Source organism: Ahaetulla prasina, chromosome 1, assembly GCF_028640845.1.
Source record: "Ahaetulla prasina isolate Xishuangbanna chromosome 1, ASM2864084v1, whole genome shotgun sequence".
NCBI classification, from domain to species: Eukaryota; Metazoa; Chordata; class Lepidosauria; order Squamata; family Colubridae; genus Ahaetulla; species Ahaetulla prasina.
Window position 1 is genome coordinate 191,227,167 of NC_080539.1, and position 13,870 is coordinate 191,241,036.

The 13,870-nt window shown below is 41.9% G+C and overlaps 1 protein-coding gene across 2 annotated transcripts in view; it reads left to right on the forward strand.

Moving 5' to 3' along the window:
* Positions 1-13,870, forward strand: part of ABCA12 (ATP binding cassette subfamily A member 12) — a 393,723-nt gene that overhangs the window by 180,422 nt on the left and 199,431 nt on the right. For both annotated transcript variants that reach the window (XM_058185940.1, XM_058185931.1), the window contains 2 exons: positions 1,249-1,355; positions 3,000-3,179. In XM_058185940.1, coding sequence (XP_058041923.1) covers positions 1,249-1,355; positions 3,000-3,179 — 287 coding nt within the window. The remainder of the gene's footprint in view (positions 1-1,248; positions 1,356-2,999; positions 3,180-13,870) is intronic.

Sequence of the window (13,870 nt, forward strand, 5' to 3'; positions counted from 1 at the left end):
GATTTGCTTGGGTTCATTAGTTGGAGCCTTGACACTTCCACTTAAGTTTTTGAATCTCATTGCTTTCAAAACATGTTTCCTTCTCCTGATAAATTATATACCAAGGATATACATATTAGAAAACAATACTCTGGGAGGTATATTATGTTGGACATATCTGAACTTCATGTTTTTTTAATAAGAAAATAAAGAAGGGAAGTAGAGATCTCTCAAAGATGCTTTTTCAAAAGATACCTTCTGAAAATGGAAATGCTTCTTTTCCATTTATTTCTGCTGAGCTTTTAGAAAATTTTTCAAAAGGTACCTTCTGAAAATGGAAATGCTTCTTTTCCATTTATTTCTGCTTAGCTTTTAGAAAAAGGAAAGAAACAGCTTTCAATTAATGGAATGGAATTTAAGTTTACATTTAGATTCCCCTGTATCTTTCTTTATTGAAGTTATTGAAATTGGAGAGAATAAACAACATAATAGGAAACAGAGAAAAAAGGAAATAGAGGAAAGGGTGGAAAAGCAGATAGAATACCACATTAAAGCTGAATTGGAGATTTGCTCTGAACAAGCTGCAATGAAAACATAGTTTTCATAATTCATAAAAAATTATTTTTCTTCAAAGTTCATCCAATTCTTTTTAAAAATTATTTTTTATCAATGTTACCTCTACTTTTTTTTTAAAGAAACAAATCAGGTTATTGTTCTTCATATACGTTCACCTGGTTTCACTCCTTATTATAATTAAAATATGTATGTAACTTGTTTTATGATCAATATATTTATGTTTTCAAAATTATGTCACAATTTAAAATTTCTATCTTTTATTTCTCATTTTTGAATACTGAAGTAAATAGTCCTTTTAATTGTAATATTATATGTATAAAGTAATCATTGTGCCATTATATATACATTTATCACATAGGAGGATTACATGATATTTATTAAAATTATTGCACAAACTTAGATATTTTCTTTACATATATTGTATGCAGTAGTAATTTGTTTTGAGTCTGTAGCAATACACCTGATTTACTCAGGAGTTATAATTTTATTCTATATACATATTCTATAAGTTATTCCATTTCCTCTCTGGGTCATGAATTACTTCTTGCTATAGTAAAATTCATGGGATATATTTTTCTCAAATATTCAGTCAGTTGGAACAATTTGGGTTCATCCTCTTTATGATTTTTTATAATTCATTTTAGGCTTTATATTTTAATGTTGAGGTAAAACATTTTCTTCTTTCACTTACAGAGATACTTGATTCAACATTCAGTCTGAAAGTTTTTATTGAAAATATTTCATCATCAACCAACTATGACCGAATATACTTGCTTAACAAGATTCTCACTTTAGCAGAGGTAATTGTCTATATATAAAGGGTCATCTTTAAATGCCCCCTTTTATCTAAAGTTAATGTAGGTATATACATTTTAATATTTTTATGAGGAAATAAATATTTTTGTTTTAAAAAGCACCCAAATTTCATTTGCTTATGCTATGAGTATACTCCCGTATGTGCTGAATATAGCAAAAATGATAATTCTGATCATCAAATAAAAACAAAATAATTTATGTTAGTGTTGCAAATAGTACAGCATGAAACAAATTTATTTGTATTTAAACTTAAAATAACTGAAACCATCCTGAAGAAAGCTAGGGTATCTCATCTCAGCTCAGCTTCAAACTTCATGCTTCAGGCTGGTTTTCAAGTCAAACATAAAATAAGAGAAAAAAGTGTATATTTCTAAAAGGCTATATGCACCTGGAAGCCACAGCACCTGAAATGTTAGATGATTGAACTGAGTATTCTATATACCCTGTTTCCCCCCAAAATAAGACATCCCCTGATAATAAGCCCAATTGGGCTTTTGAGCGCATGGCAATAAGGCCAAGCACTTATTTCAGGGTTCAAAAAAAATATAAGACAGGGTCTTATTTTCAGGGAAACATGGTAGTAGAAGTATCAATTGTGTTCATCTACCAGGAAAGCAAACCTGCTGGTTTACTGAATGCAACTGGTAGAGCTATTTTTTACCTCCCTCTCTTCCAATAATAGAAATGACTGATTGGATTAGATTTATAATCAGCCTTTTGTGCAGAAGCTCATGGCGGCATTATACAGTGCTCCATCTTTGCTTTAAGTTTCCATATCTTTCCAGCATTGTTGAAGTCACAACCCAATAGTCCCTAACTTAAAAAAAAACAATTATTAACTTTTTTAGCAAGGGACATTCCAATGCCAAGTAGTTGTTATTTTAGAAAAAAAATTCTAGTTGCAAAGTGTGGCCTGTTTTCCACTGGATGAAATTCTAGTCATTTTATGAAATGTTATGGTTATCAGAAGCATGCACAGAAGTAATGATCATAAGATTTTGAGACTTCTAAATACAGTATTTTTATCTTGTTCAAATGAACTTTCCTTGAACACAAACTGAGACAAATATTCATAACTACATGTAAACAAGCACCGGGAGTGTCTGTGGACTTTTTGGGTTGTGGGACAGATTCTAGAAAGTAGCTTCCTTCATTTTCATAAAAAGGAATGAAAAAAACCTAATTCACAGACCTGCTGACTGGGAGGGACACTGAATTATTTTCCATCTTGGAGAAAGGAACAGTATTCTGGAAAGTATATTATGATACGATTAAGTGAATCTGGCTTCCCCCTTGACTTTTCTTGTCAGAAGTCACAAAAGTGATCAAATAACCCTGGGAAACTGCAACCATCATAAAGAGTCAGTTGCCAAATACTTTAATTTTGATCATGTGACCATGGGGATGCTGCAATGATCATAAGTCTGAAAAACTGTCATAAATCATTTTTTTCAGAGCTGTTGTAAATTTGAACGGTCACTAAATGAACTGTTATAAGACAAGGACTACCTGTATCATGTTCTTCCAAACATTTGATCAATTCATTTTAGAAAATATATATCTAGTCAGACTGAACAAAATAATCTTATTTCATTACTTTTATATGCAATTTTACTATTTGGATGCAGAAACAAGACTCTTCTCAAGCAAACCTTAAAGTTGCTATCTGTGAGGTTCTATCAATGAATGCATCTTTGCAAAGTCTTCTTTTGGAAAATCTTGGAATAAACATCTATCAGCCATTCTGCCTCAACAATATGTCTCTTCTGGAGTCATTTTTTCAAGAACTCAGAACTCATATTTCGAAAGTGAGTATCCATCCATCTCTCATTCCTTTTCTTCTCCCCCACCCCTTTGTGAAGAGAATATAGTTTACTACATATAACTTTCATAAACTGCTTAGAAAAGAGCTCCCTTCATCCATTTTTTAAAAATCTAACAGCTTTTCCATGCTTTATTTGGTTACCCTGCATGTACAAACTTGAAGCTGGTTATTTTGTAAAAGAAAAAAAATTAGAGTCATGGATGAAAGAATTGCAATTATGTGTCTGAAAACAGGAACAGAACTTCTTCAGCTCAAGGATAAAGGCAGACAATGAAAAATATTGGAAGTAGTTGCTATATAGAAGCCTGCCCATATGATGCCAGTAGATATGGGTATTTAAATACTGGCTTGCTCTGATATTGAGAAAAAAGGGGTGGGTGAATGGGAGCAGCCCACTACGTTAACTAGCAAATTATATAAACAAGAGATAACGAGTTTTCCTTTTCCTATGATTAGCTTACCTGAAATTCAGTTGATTTATGATAAAACTACGTATATTAGCTTGAGTCAAAATCATAGAATCAAGAGAGCTGGAAGGGACCATTTTGTTCACTGATTAAATTTCAGGGTAGGAATTCACAGGAAGAAAGGAGGACAAGTATAAGTATAAGTCATAGGAAGAGTTCAATTCTCCTCACCTGGATGGCCCTTTTCTTTAAAAATTGCTTTTCTACTATCTGCCATCTCTATATGTGTCTCTTGGTTTATACATATCTTTAGACTAGTAAAAGATCCTCAGCAGACAGAAAAAAATTCAAAGGAGAGAAAGTTTTGTATTCTTGAGAAATATTTTAGTAAGGGCCATCTCCTATTCTGGAGTCATTCTTAAGTCAACAGAGAACTATGCTAGAGTGAAATCTGCTGCCCTAATTGCAATCCCTGTTCTCCACTGCCTGTGTTCTGACTCATTGATGAGCAATACTGTCCTGATACGGTTACGCAGAGAATTGTCAACAGTCCGATTAGCAAATCCAAAGAAAGTAAACACTCTTGGGAGCTTTGAATTCCCAAAAGTATAACTTTATTGGATACACCATCTTGGTACTGCAGAAGCAAAAACAGCTGTGACAGTACTTACGCAAATGGTCATTTAGAGAAAGGGGGAGAAAACTAAATGAGCATTTTCCTGCACAAATGCCCACTTACTAGTTAAACAGTAGATTCCCTTTCTCCCCACCCCTGGGTGTTCACATGGTCCAATAATAAAACTCCCTTTTGTTATGGGAACAGTCCATGTCTTCATCTAGCACCTGCGGTAGTGACTTTGGTGAGGTTCAGGCTCTCATGGTCCATAGACGAAAGCTTAGCATTCTATTTCCCCCCTCCTTCCTCCTGCTTGAATGGCAAGTGGAAGAGCAATAGAAGCTCAGTGTCACAGCTCCAAGTAACATCCCCAACGAAAAGAAATTCCAAGGCTTGAATTTCCTCAAAGCTACAATTTATTGGAGATGTCATATTGGCACATCTGGGAAAACCCAAAACTGAAAGTTTCCAGGTTTTCCCCACCCAAGTGAAAATTCAAGTCCCTGCCCAGCATCCTCATGTTCATCACATGGTCCAATTGTCCACTGTCCAAACTGAAGACATTCCCCAGTCATCCGATTCCAGGTGCCAGGCCATTGTGTCCTTAATTCTCTGAGAAAGGAATGTTATTTTGACTATGTATCATCTACACTCTATGCAATCCCCCCTCCAGTTCGGCGAATCAGCCTCAATATCTGCTACCAGTTTTCCTGAACTGGTAGCATTTCACCCCTAGAATGTCATCTAAATAAATGAGGACCCCCTTGGTGTAGGTGCTCATGCAGCACCTCATTGATTAGCTGCATGAATAGTGTAGGGGCTCCCTGCAAGCCAAACGGCATGACTTAAATTGGAAGCTACCGAGTGGGCAGTTGAATGCAGTTTTCCATTCATCTCCCTCTTGGATTCTTATGCGATAGTACGCTTCCCTTAAATCCAATTTGGTGAACACCTTGCCCTTCGATAAGTGGTTTAACAAACAGAGGAAGTAGATGAACTTTTTGCTAGTCAGCTAACTAAGGTATGTAGGAAGCACATCACAGTAGTAATGGGGGATTTTAACTACCCTGACATCAACTGGGAAACAAACTCTGCACCAAGTGGAAGATCCAACAGGTTCCTAACAAACCTAGCAGACAACTTTGTTTCCCAAAAAATAGAGAAGGCGACAAGGGGATCAGCCATATTGGACTTAATTCTCACTAACAGAGATGAAATGATAGAAGGTGTTGAAGCTACAGGAACCTTGGGGGCAAGTGACCACGCAATATTGGAATTCAACATTAAGCAAATACAAGTAGTAGAACAAAGTCAAACTAGAGTCTTGGACTTTAAGAGAGCTAATTTCAATAAACTTAGAGAGATCTTGAGAAGGATTCAATGGATGAGAATCCTCAGGGGGAAAACAACTCAAGAAGCTTGGGAAATTTTGAAAAGTGAGATTATAAAAGCACAGTCTAACACAATACCAATGAAGAAGAAAAATAGTAGATCACAAAAGAAACCAGCATGGATGCATAAAGAACTATCTGACAAATTGAAAGACAAAAGGACAAATATAAAAAGTGGAAAGAGGGGCAAATAACTAAGGCAGAATATCAGCAACAGCCCGAGCCTGTAAAGATGAAGTGAGGAAAGCTAAGGCTCACAATGAACAAAGGCTAGCGACAAAAGTAAAAATAATAAAAAGCTTCTTCCAACATGTTAAAAACAGGAAAAAAGTCAAGGAAACAATTGGCCCATTGCTGGGAGAAAGTGGCAAGAAGATGACAAGCAACAGGGAGAAAGCAGATCTACTTAACTCATATTTTGCATCTGTCTTTACACAAAAGGAAAAATCAATCCAACCTATCAAAACAGCACTACAAAAACAGATTAGAAACACAAGTTAAAATAGGGAAGAAAATGGTAAGTGAACACCTGTCTACCCTAGACGAGTTCAAATCACCAGGACCGGATGGATTACACCCCAAGGTTCTGAAGGAACTGGCAGACGTGATCTCAGAACCACTGAACTATATCTTTCAAAGATCCTGGAGCACAGGGGAGCTGCCAGAGGACTGGAAAAGAGCTGATGTAGTTCCCATCTTCAAAAAGGAAAAACAGATCCAGGAAACTACAGACCTATCAGTCTGACCTCAATACCGGGGAAGATTCTGGAAAAGATAATCAAGCAACGAATCACCGAACACCTAGAAGCAAACAAAGTAATAACCAAAAGCCAACATGGGTTTGTCAAAAACAGATCATGCCAGACTAATCTTATCGCATTCTTTGACAAAATGACAAAATTAGTAGACCAGAGGAATGCTGTTGATATAATTTACTTGGACTTCAGTAAAGCATTTGATAAAGTAGACCATAACCTACTACTAGATAAAGTAGAAAAATGTGGGTTAGACAGCACCACCACCAGATGGATTCGTAACTGGCTGACCAACCGCACTCAACGTGTAGTCCTCAACGGAACTACATCCACATGGAGGGAAGTATGCAGTGGAGTACCCCAAGGCTCTGTTTTAGGCCCAGTACTCTTCAACATCTTCATCAATGACTTGGATGAGGGGAACTCATCAAATTTGCAGATGACACCAAGCTGGCAGGAATAGCCAACACTCCAGAAGATAGGCTCAAGTTACAGAAAGATCTTGACAGACTTGAACATTGAGCGCTATCTAACAAAATGAAATTCAACAGTGAAAAAAGTAAGGTTCTACATTTAGGCCAAAATAACAAAATGCACCAGTACCGTATATGTGGTACCTTGCTCAATAGTAGTACCTGTGAGAGGGATCTTGGAGTCCTAGTGGATAACCATCTAGATATGAGCCAGCAGTGTGCAGCAGCTGTTAAAAAAGCCAACACAGTTCTGGGCTGCATAAACAGAGAGATAGAATCAAGATCACGTGAAGTGCTAGTACCACTTTATAATGCCTTGGTAAGGCCACACTTGGAATATTGCATCCAGTTTTGGTCCCCACGATGTAAAAAGATGTTGAGACTCTAGAAAGAGTGCAGAGAAGAGCAACAAAGATGATTAGGGACTGGAGGATAAAACATATGAAGAACGGTTGCAGGAACTGGGTATGTCTAGTTTAACAAAAAGAAGGACTAGGGGAGACATGATAGCAGTGTTCCAATATCTCAGGGGCTGCCACAGAGAAGTGGGAGTTGGGCTGTTCTCCAGAGCACCTGAGGGTAGAACAAGAAGCAATGGGTGGAAACTGATCAAGGAAAGAAGCAACTTAGAACTAAGGAGAAATTTCCTGACAGTTAGAACAATTAATCAGTGGAACGACTTGCCTGCAGAAGTTGTGAATGCTCCAACACTGGAAATTTTTAAGAAAATGTTGGATAACCATCTGACTGAGATGGTGTAGGGTTTCCTGCCTGGGCAGGGGGTTGGACTAGAAGGCCTCCAAGGTCCCTTCCAACTCTGATGTTATGTTATGTTATGTCTTTCATGAGTGGGAGGGGATAGGTGTTCTTCATGTACACAGCATTGATTCCACGAAAATCAATGCAAAGCCACAACTCCCGTCTTTCTTCTCTTTGAAGAGTACCGGGACTGCCACTTTGGATTTCGTGGGCTAGATGAAGCCCCATGCCAGATTGGCATCAATGTACTTCCTTAATTCCCACATCTCTTTTGGAGTCATGGAGTACATTTTCAGCTTTGGTATTTTAGCCTCGGGTACAAATTCTATCGCGCAATCTGTCGAGTGGTGAGGGGGGAGAAAGTTGCAATCTTCTTCGCTAAAGATGCCTGCTAGGTCTTGGTACTCTTTTGGCACTTGTGGGCAGTCAGGCAGCACCTTGGTTCCATGGTCTGTTGCCTGCTGCTCACTGTTGTCAGTGTGTCTTACAGAGACTTGGCCTGGGTCTGGCTTTCCGGGAGGCAGCAGTCCAATTTTTATGTTTAACTTCCTATAGCCACCTTCCCAAGTGATGATCGGTCCCCACTTATCTAACTATGTGAACCCCAGTATGACAGGTTCAGTCATTTTAGGGGTTATGATGAATCAGATTAGCTCTCGATGACACCCCATTTCTAACCTGACCAATTCTGTGAGTAAGGTGACAGGCTCTCTGCTGATTAGAGTGCCATTGACCTGTTCAAAGCAGATGGGTCATGTTAGGGACCTCGTGTGTATGCCTAGCTGCTCGATGATGTGGAGGCTGATTAGGCATCTGGTGCAGCCGGTATCTATGATGGCTTCTACTTCCCCTTAGACTCTGGTTTCCAGTATTACCATCCACACTTTGATAGCAAAGGGACAGATAGTTCCTCTGATCATTGGGTCATCCTCCCCGCTGCTTCCCTCAATCACTTTTGGTAGGTTTTCCTTGGCTGATCTCCATTGACTTCTGGAGAATGGAGTGGAGCCTCTATGGTCTGTTTAGCAAACCTCCCTTTTTCCGTTTTCACAAGTGGCTCTTGGCCTTGCACTGTCAAGTCGGGGAGTTTTGCCTTTGATGCTGGTGGATGGGCCGGTGCAGAAGGCAAGGGGCCAGCTGAGGTGGGGACCCCTCCCTTCTGGGCCCCAACCCTGCTGAGGCAGTGCTTCCGCTGGTTTGGATCATGAGCCTTCTGTTTGGGGCCCCTTACAAGGGCTTCAAGCAGCTCTGCAGGTCTCGTTGGTGGTTGGGTTAGGCAGAGATTTCCCTTCTGCACCTCCTTCTGCACTGCCTTTCATGAGGAATGGTTGGCCCAGCTGCCATCTGTCGATGGGAGGGATTCCCCCTCAATGGATTCCTCTAACAGCTCTTCCACATCCCTCTGTAGGGGTCTGCAGAGCCAGAGTTCCTGTATCTGGAGCTTGACTTGTGGTAACACAGCTGGCTGGAGGGGAAAGATGGTAGGTAAGGGGGAAAGCCCCCAACCTTCAGCTTCCTGCTCTTCAGGATCTGCTGCACGTGAGTTCGGCTGGTTGGGGCTTTTGCGGCTTCTGCCGGCTCAATGTACATGCAGGATGGAGGCTTCTCCTGTGGGCAGGGGAAAACATCGGCCGAGCTATTGCCTTGGCTGCAGACTCACTTGGATTGTGGGGGGGAATGACTTGCAAGCAGGGAGCCTGGGTTGGTTCCAGTGGCAGCTGAGGGACGAGGGACCCTGGCAAGCCAAGTCAGCCATAGTCGGCTTTGTAGCTCCCTCCAGGCTGCATCGACCCCAGCAGCCACTGTAAGTAAGGGTAGTCGTGGCTCATTTCAATGGGATCCCACAGGAGGAATCCCATGTCCTGGCCTTAGGTAGACTTCAGGGGATTGAGTGGCCCCAACTCACCCATGGCTGATAGGAGCAACTCTGCTCTTGGATCAGCAGTGGCCATTTGTGGGTTTCCTGCCAATCTCTGGGATGAGCCACGGAAGTGGATCTCTCCCTTTGCTCAGCCTGGGGTTTCCCCCACTGATCCCGGAGCACCAGGTGCCAGCTGCGTGCGTCTCAGCCAGCTGCCCTTTGTTACCAATCCGGTTCACCACCAGGAATCTGTGGGGTCTTATCACTCGCTCTGGCAGTTCCCATAACTGCCGTCCAGCTTATTATCATGGTCTGTCTTCCCTGAGTCTTCACGCCGCCCAGTTTAGGGTCAGCACTGGGACTCAGGACCCGGAACAGCACCCTGGGTCCGGGGAGCTGGAAATTATATTAAAAGAAGATTTGGGTTAATGTCAGGTTCCAAGTAACACCCCCAATGAAAAGAAACTCCGAGGCTTGGATTTCCTCAAAGCTACAATTTATTGGAGATGGCATATTGGCACATCTGGGAAAATCCGAAACTGAAAGTTTCCAGGTTTTCCCCACCAAAATGAAAGTTCAAGTCCCTGCCCAGCGCCCTCATGTTCATCACATGGTCCAATTGTCCACTGCGAAACTGAAGATACTCCCTCAGTCATCTGACTCCAGGTGCCAGGGCATTGCGTCCTTGACTCTCTGAGAAAGGTATGTTATTTTGACTACATATCATCTACACCCTATGCAATCCCTCCTTCCATTTTCCCACAGAAGAAGATGTAGCAGGCCTGAAGGCGCAAACATAAAAGATGGCTTCCAGGTCTGACACTCAGGAGAAATAAAGAGATTTGGCCCGCTGGACGAAGGGTAGAGCTAGAAAATATCAAACACAGATTAACTTCATTACTCAAGAACCTTTAGCTCTCAAATATCCCTTTGAACATTGTGGGTATCTAGTATGGAACCTTCTGACAAGTTTGCACTAACATTATCAGCATTATCGGCTGAGATAATGACTCTTTCCAGTCCACTAAGTATTGTAGTCTTCCCTTAAAATATCTTAAGTCCAATTTTTTTGTTTGTTAATTTCATAGTGTTCCTCACCTTCCAATATAACAGGAGGTGGAGGCTCCCTTTTAATTTGTCTTAAGTTAGAATCTTGAAAGAGTTTATTAAACTACAATGAAACACTGCAGGGACTTGCCTTAGCACCTTTGCAACTATAATTCCCCCATGATTGGGTTTATGATCCAAATGATTGGGAAAAATCCTATATACTTGGGATCCGGCTTCTTATATGGTTGCCTCAACTTTAAGTATTTGGTAGTTAAATATACTTTATCCCTAATTCTGAATTCCCTCGGTGGGGGGGCCCTCCTCCAATCAGCTTGTTTCTTTTGCGTCTCTCTGGCTTTATTCAATGCTTTTTGCACATTTCTCCCAGTGGATCTTAGAGTGTGCATCCATTCAGTTAGTGTTACTGAAAAAGGAAGCTTCCTCAGAAATTTTGGTACGAACTCAACTCCCATGGCTACTTTGAATGGGGTAACCCTAGTGCTACTATGTACCAAATTATTATAAGCCACTTCTGCAAAGGCAGGAGCTCTGCCCAATTAGTCTGCTGGTAGTTCACATAACAACCTGAATATTGTTTTACCATTGCCTTAGTCTTCTCTGCCCTTCCCTCATTAGTGCTTGGATGGAATCCCAAGCTAAACCCCTGAGAGGAACCTATTGGCTTAGTGAACTTCTGCTAGAACTTCACTGTGAACTGCATCCCCCAGTCTGAAATGATGTGGTTTGGAACTCCATGCAGCTTATAAATATGCTGCACAAACATCCTGGCCAGGTTCTGGGCTGTAGGGAGCTTCAGACATGCAATGAAGTGTGCTTGCTTCAAAAACAGGTCAACCACTGTCCAAATCATGGTATTCCCAATGCTCCCTGGCAAATCCACAATAAAGTTCATGGTGATCTCTTTTCTTGGTTAGTTAGGATTAGCCACCAGCTGCAGCAGCCCAGGAGTGTTCCCTGGCAGCCATTTTGCATATGTGCACACTGAGCAGCTTCACAGCAGCTTTTGATGTTTTTCTTCATCTTAGGCCACCAAAACTGACTCCTAGACAAGTGAAGGGTCTTTACAAACCCGAAGTGGCCTGCCAGCTTCCCATTGTGGCTTCTTTGCAGGATCAGGGCCCTCTGATTGGATGGGACATAAAGTTTATCTCCCTTCCAGGCTAGGTCTTCCCTCATCATCAGCTCTTTCTTGTGGTCCCTGAACTACTCATCTTCCTCCAGGGCTTCCCTCAGCTGCTGCGTCATCAGTCAGCTAAGGAGCGGCTAGCGGCTGTCGCTTTGCTGAGACCTGCACCACCAGTTGGCAGGTGGGGATGATGGAGTTAACTATTTCCTCCTGAGTGCTTTTATATTGGGGCATTTGGGAGAGTGTATCTGTGAGAAAATTCTTCCCCCTGCCTGGCAAGTACCAAAGAGTGAAACTGAACCTATTGAAGTACTGAGCCCATCATACTTGTTTGGGGGAAAATTTCCTTGGAGTTTTCAGGACCTCCAAGTTCTTGTGGTCTGTCCACACTTCAAAGGGGATTTTGCTGCCTTTCAGAAACTGCCTTCAGGTCATCAGTGCCCATCATTGCTTCTTTTTCCCACACTGCCCAACATCTTCCAATGTCAGTCAGTTTTCAGGAAATGTAGACACAGGGCTGGAGCATTCCCTTTGCATTCCTTTGGAGCTGGACGGCATCCACCGCCACATCACTAACATTGGCTTATATTATGAAGGGCTCCTCTGGGTCTGGGTGCTTAAGGGTTGATTCCCCCACAAAGAGTCATTTGAACTTTTTGAAAGCTGTTTGACATTCCATAGTCCAGTTAAGCTCAGTTTGGGTTTCACACCCACCCACCAGTTTGGTGATGGGCAGGGCTATTTGTGTGAATGAAGGGATGAACTGCCAGTAGAAGTTGGCAAAGCCCAAGAAGCTCTGCAGTTGCCTTCTGGTTCAGGGTATTTCTCACGCTAGTATTGCTTTCATCTTTCCAGGGTCCATCTCCATTCCCTCACTGGACATTCGGTATCCCAAATAATCCAGATTGGTCTAATAGAAGTCACATTTGGATAGTTGGCATAGAGCTTGACTTCCAGTAGCTTCCTCAGCACCTCCTGCACTAACTTCACATGATCATCCATTGTTTCAGAATAAAGTAGAATATTATTCAGACACACCAACAGCACCTTGTATAGGTGCTCATGCAGTACCTCATTTATCAATTGCATGAACACTGCGGGTGCCTCTGCAATCCAAAGGTCATGTCATGCTCCCATTGGAGCCTGAATCTGCGGGGAAGATAAGCTGGAACCTGACCTGACAGAGATTGAGGGGGCGGCTTTGTCGGAAAATGGGGACTGGAAGGGCCAGTCAGGGCAGGGCTTTTCAGGATTAGAACAGCTTGTAGACAGGGAGGAACAGAGGCAGGATGAACATGAGAGACAGAGTCAGGTGAGGAGCAAGGACCACCCCCTCATGATCCGAGAGCACGGAGAATGGCGAGAAGATGAGAACACTGCAGGCTGAGCAGGCTACTCAGAAGAGTGCCATGCCCATCTTCACAAGGCACACCTGGGGAATGAGACTTAAGGATTCTCTGTGGGGAGGGGCATTTGTTGGGAACAAACGCTGAGTTCCTGAAGTGTTAAGTGCTGATGTTTGAACTTTCCAAGAGTCTTTGCATTCTTTCTGGATTTCTGGACTAATTAACTGGATCCTTTGCTTCCTGAATCCCTTGATTTGCCCTGTTGGATTTATTGCTGTGCAAACTTGGTGTACACAGTGCTGGGCTGGACTATTTGGAGCCAGAGGCTGCTTGAGGTGCATGTGGGGGTTTATCATCACTTTGCTCTGGGACTTGCCAGAAACATGAGAGTGTTTAGGGAAATTTGGAGCAATAAAGAGGTGAATTGAACTGCTGCTGACTCTGTTATCTCTGTGCCATGCCCCGGGTCAGCACAGGGCATCACCCAGAATTGGTAGCATCCTAAAGGGAATTGAAGCTGTCTTCCATTCATCTCCCTCCTTAATCCTCACTCGATAGTATATTTCCCTCAATTCCACTTTGGTGAACACTTTCCATATCCCAGCATGTCCTTCATGAGGAGCAGATACTTTTTTTCCTACACAGACCTCATTAATTTCCCCAAAATCCATGCATAATCTCAGGGAGCCAACTTTCCTCTCTTTGAAGAGCACTGCGGCTGCTACCCCGGACTTTGCTGGCTGGATGAAGCCCCTAGCTAGATTCTTATCCACAGTTCCTGAGCTCCTTCATCTTCCTTGGGATTATCAAGTACATCTTTGGGCTGGCCAGTTTGGCTCAGGCAGTATTTCAATTGTGTGGTCCATGGG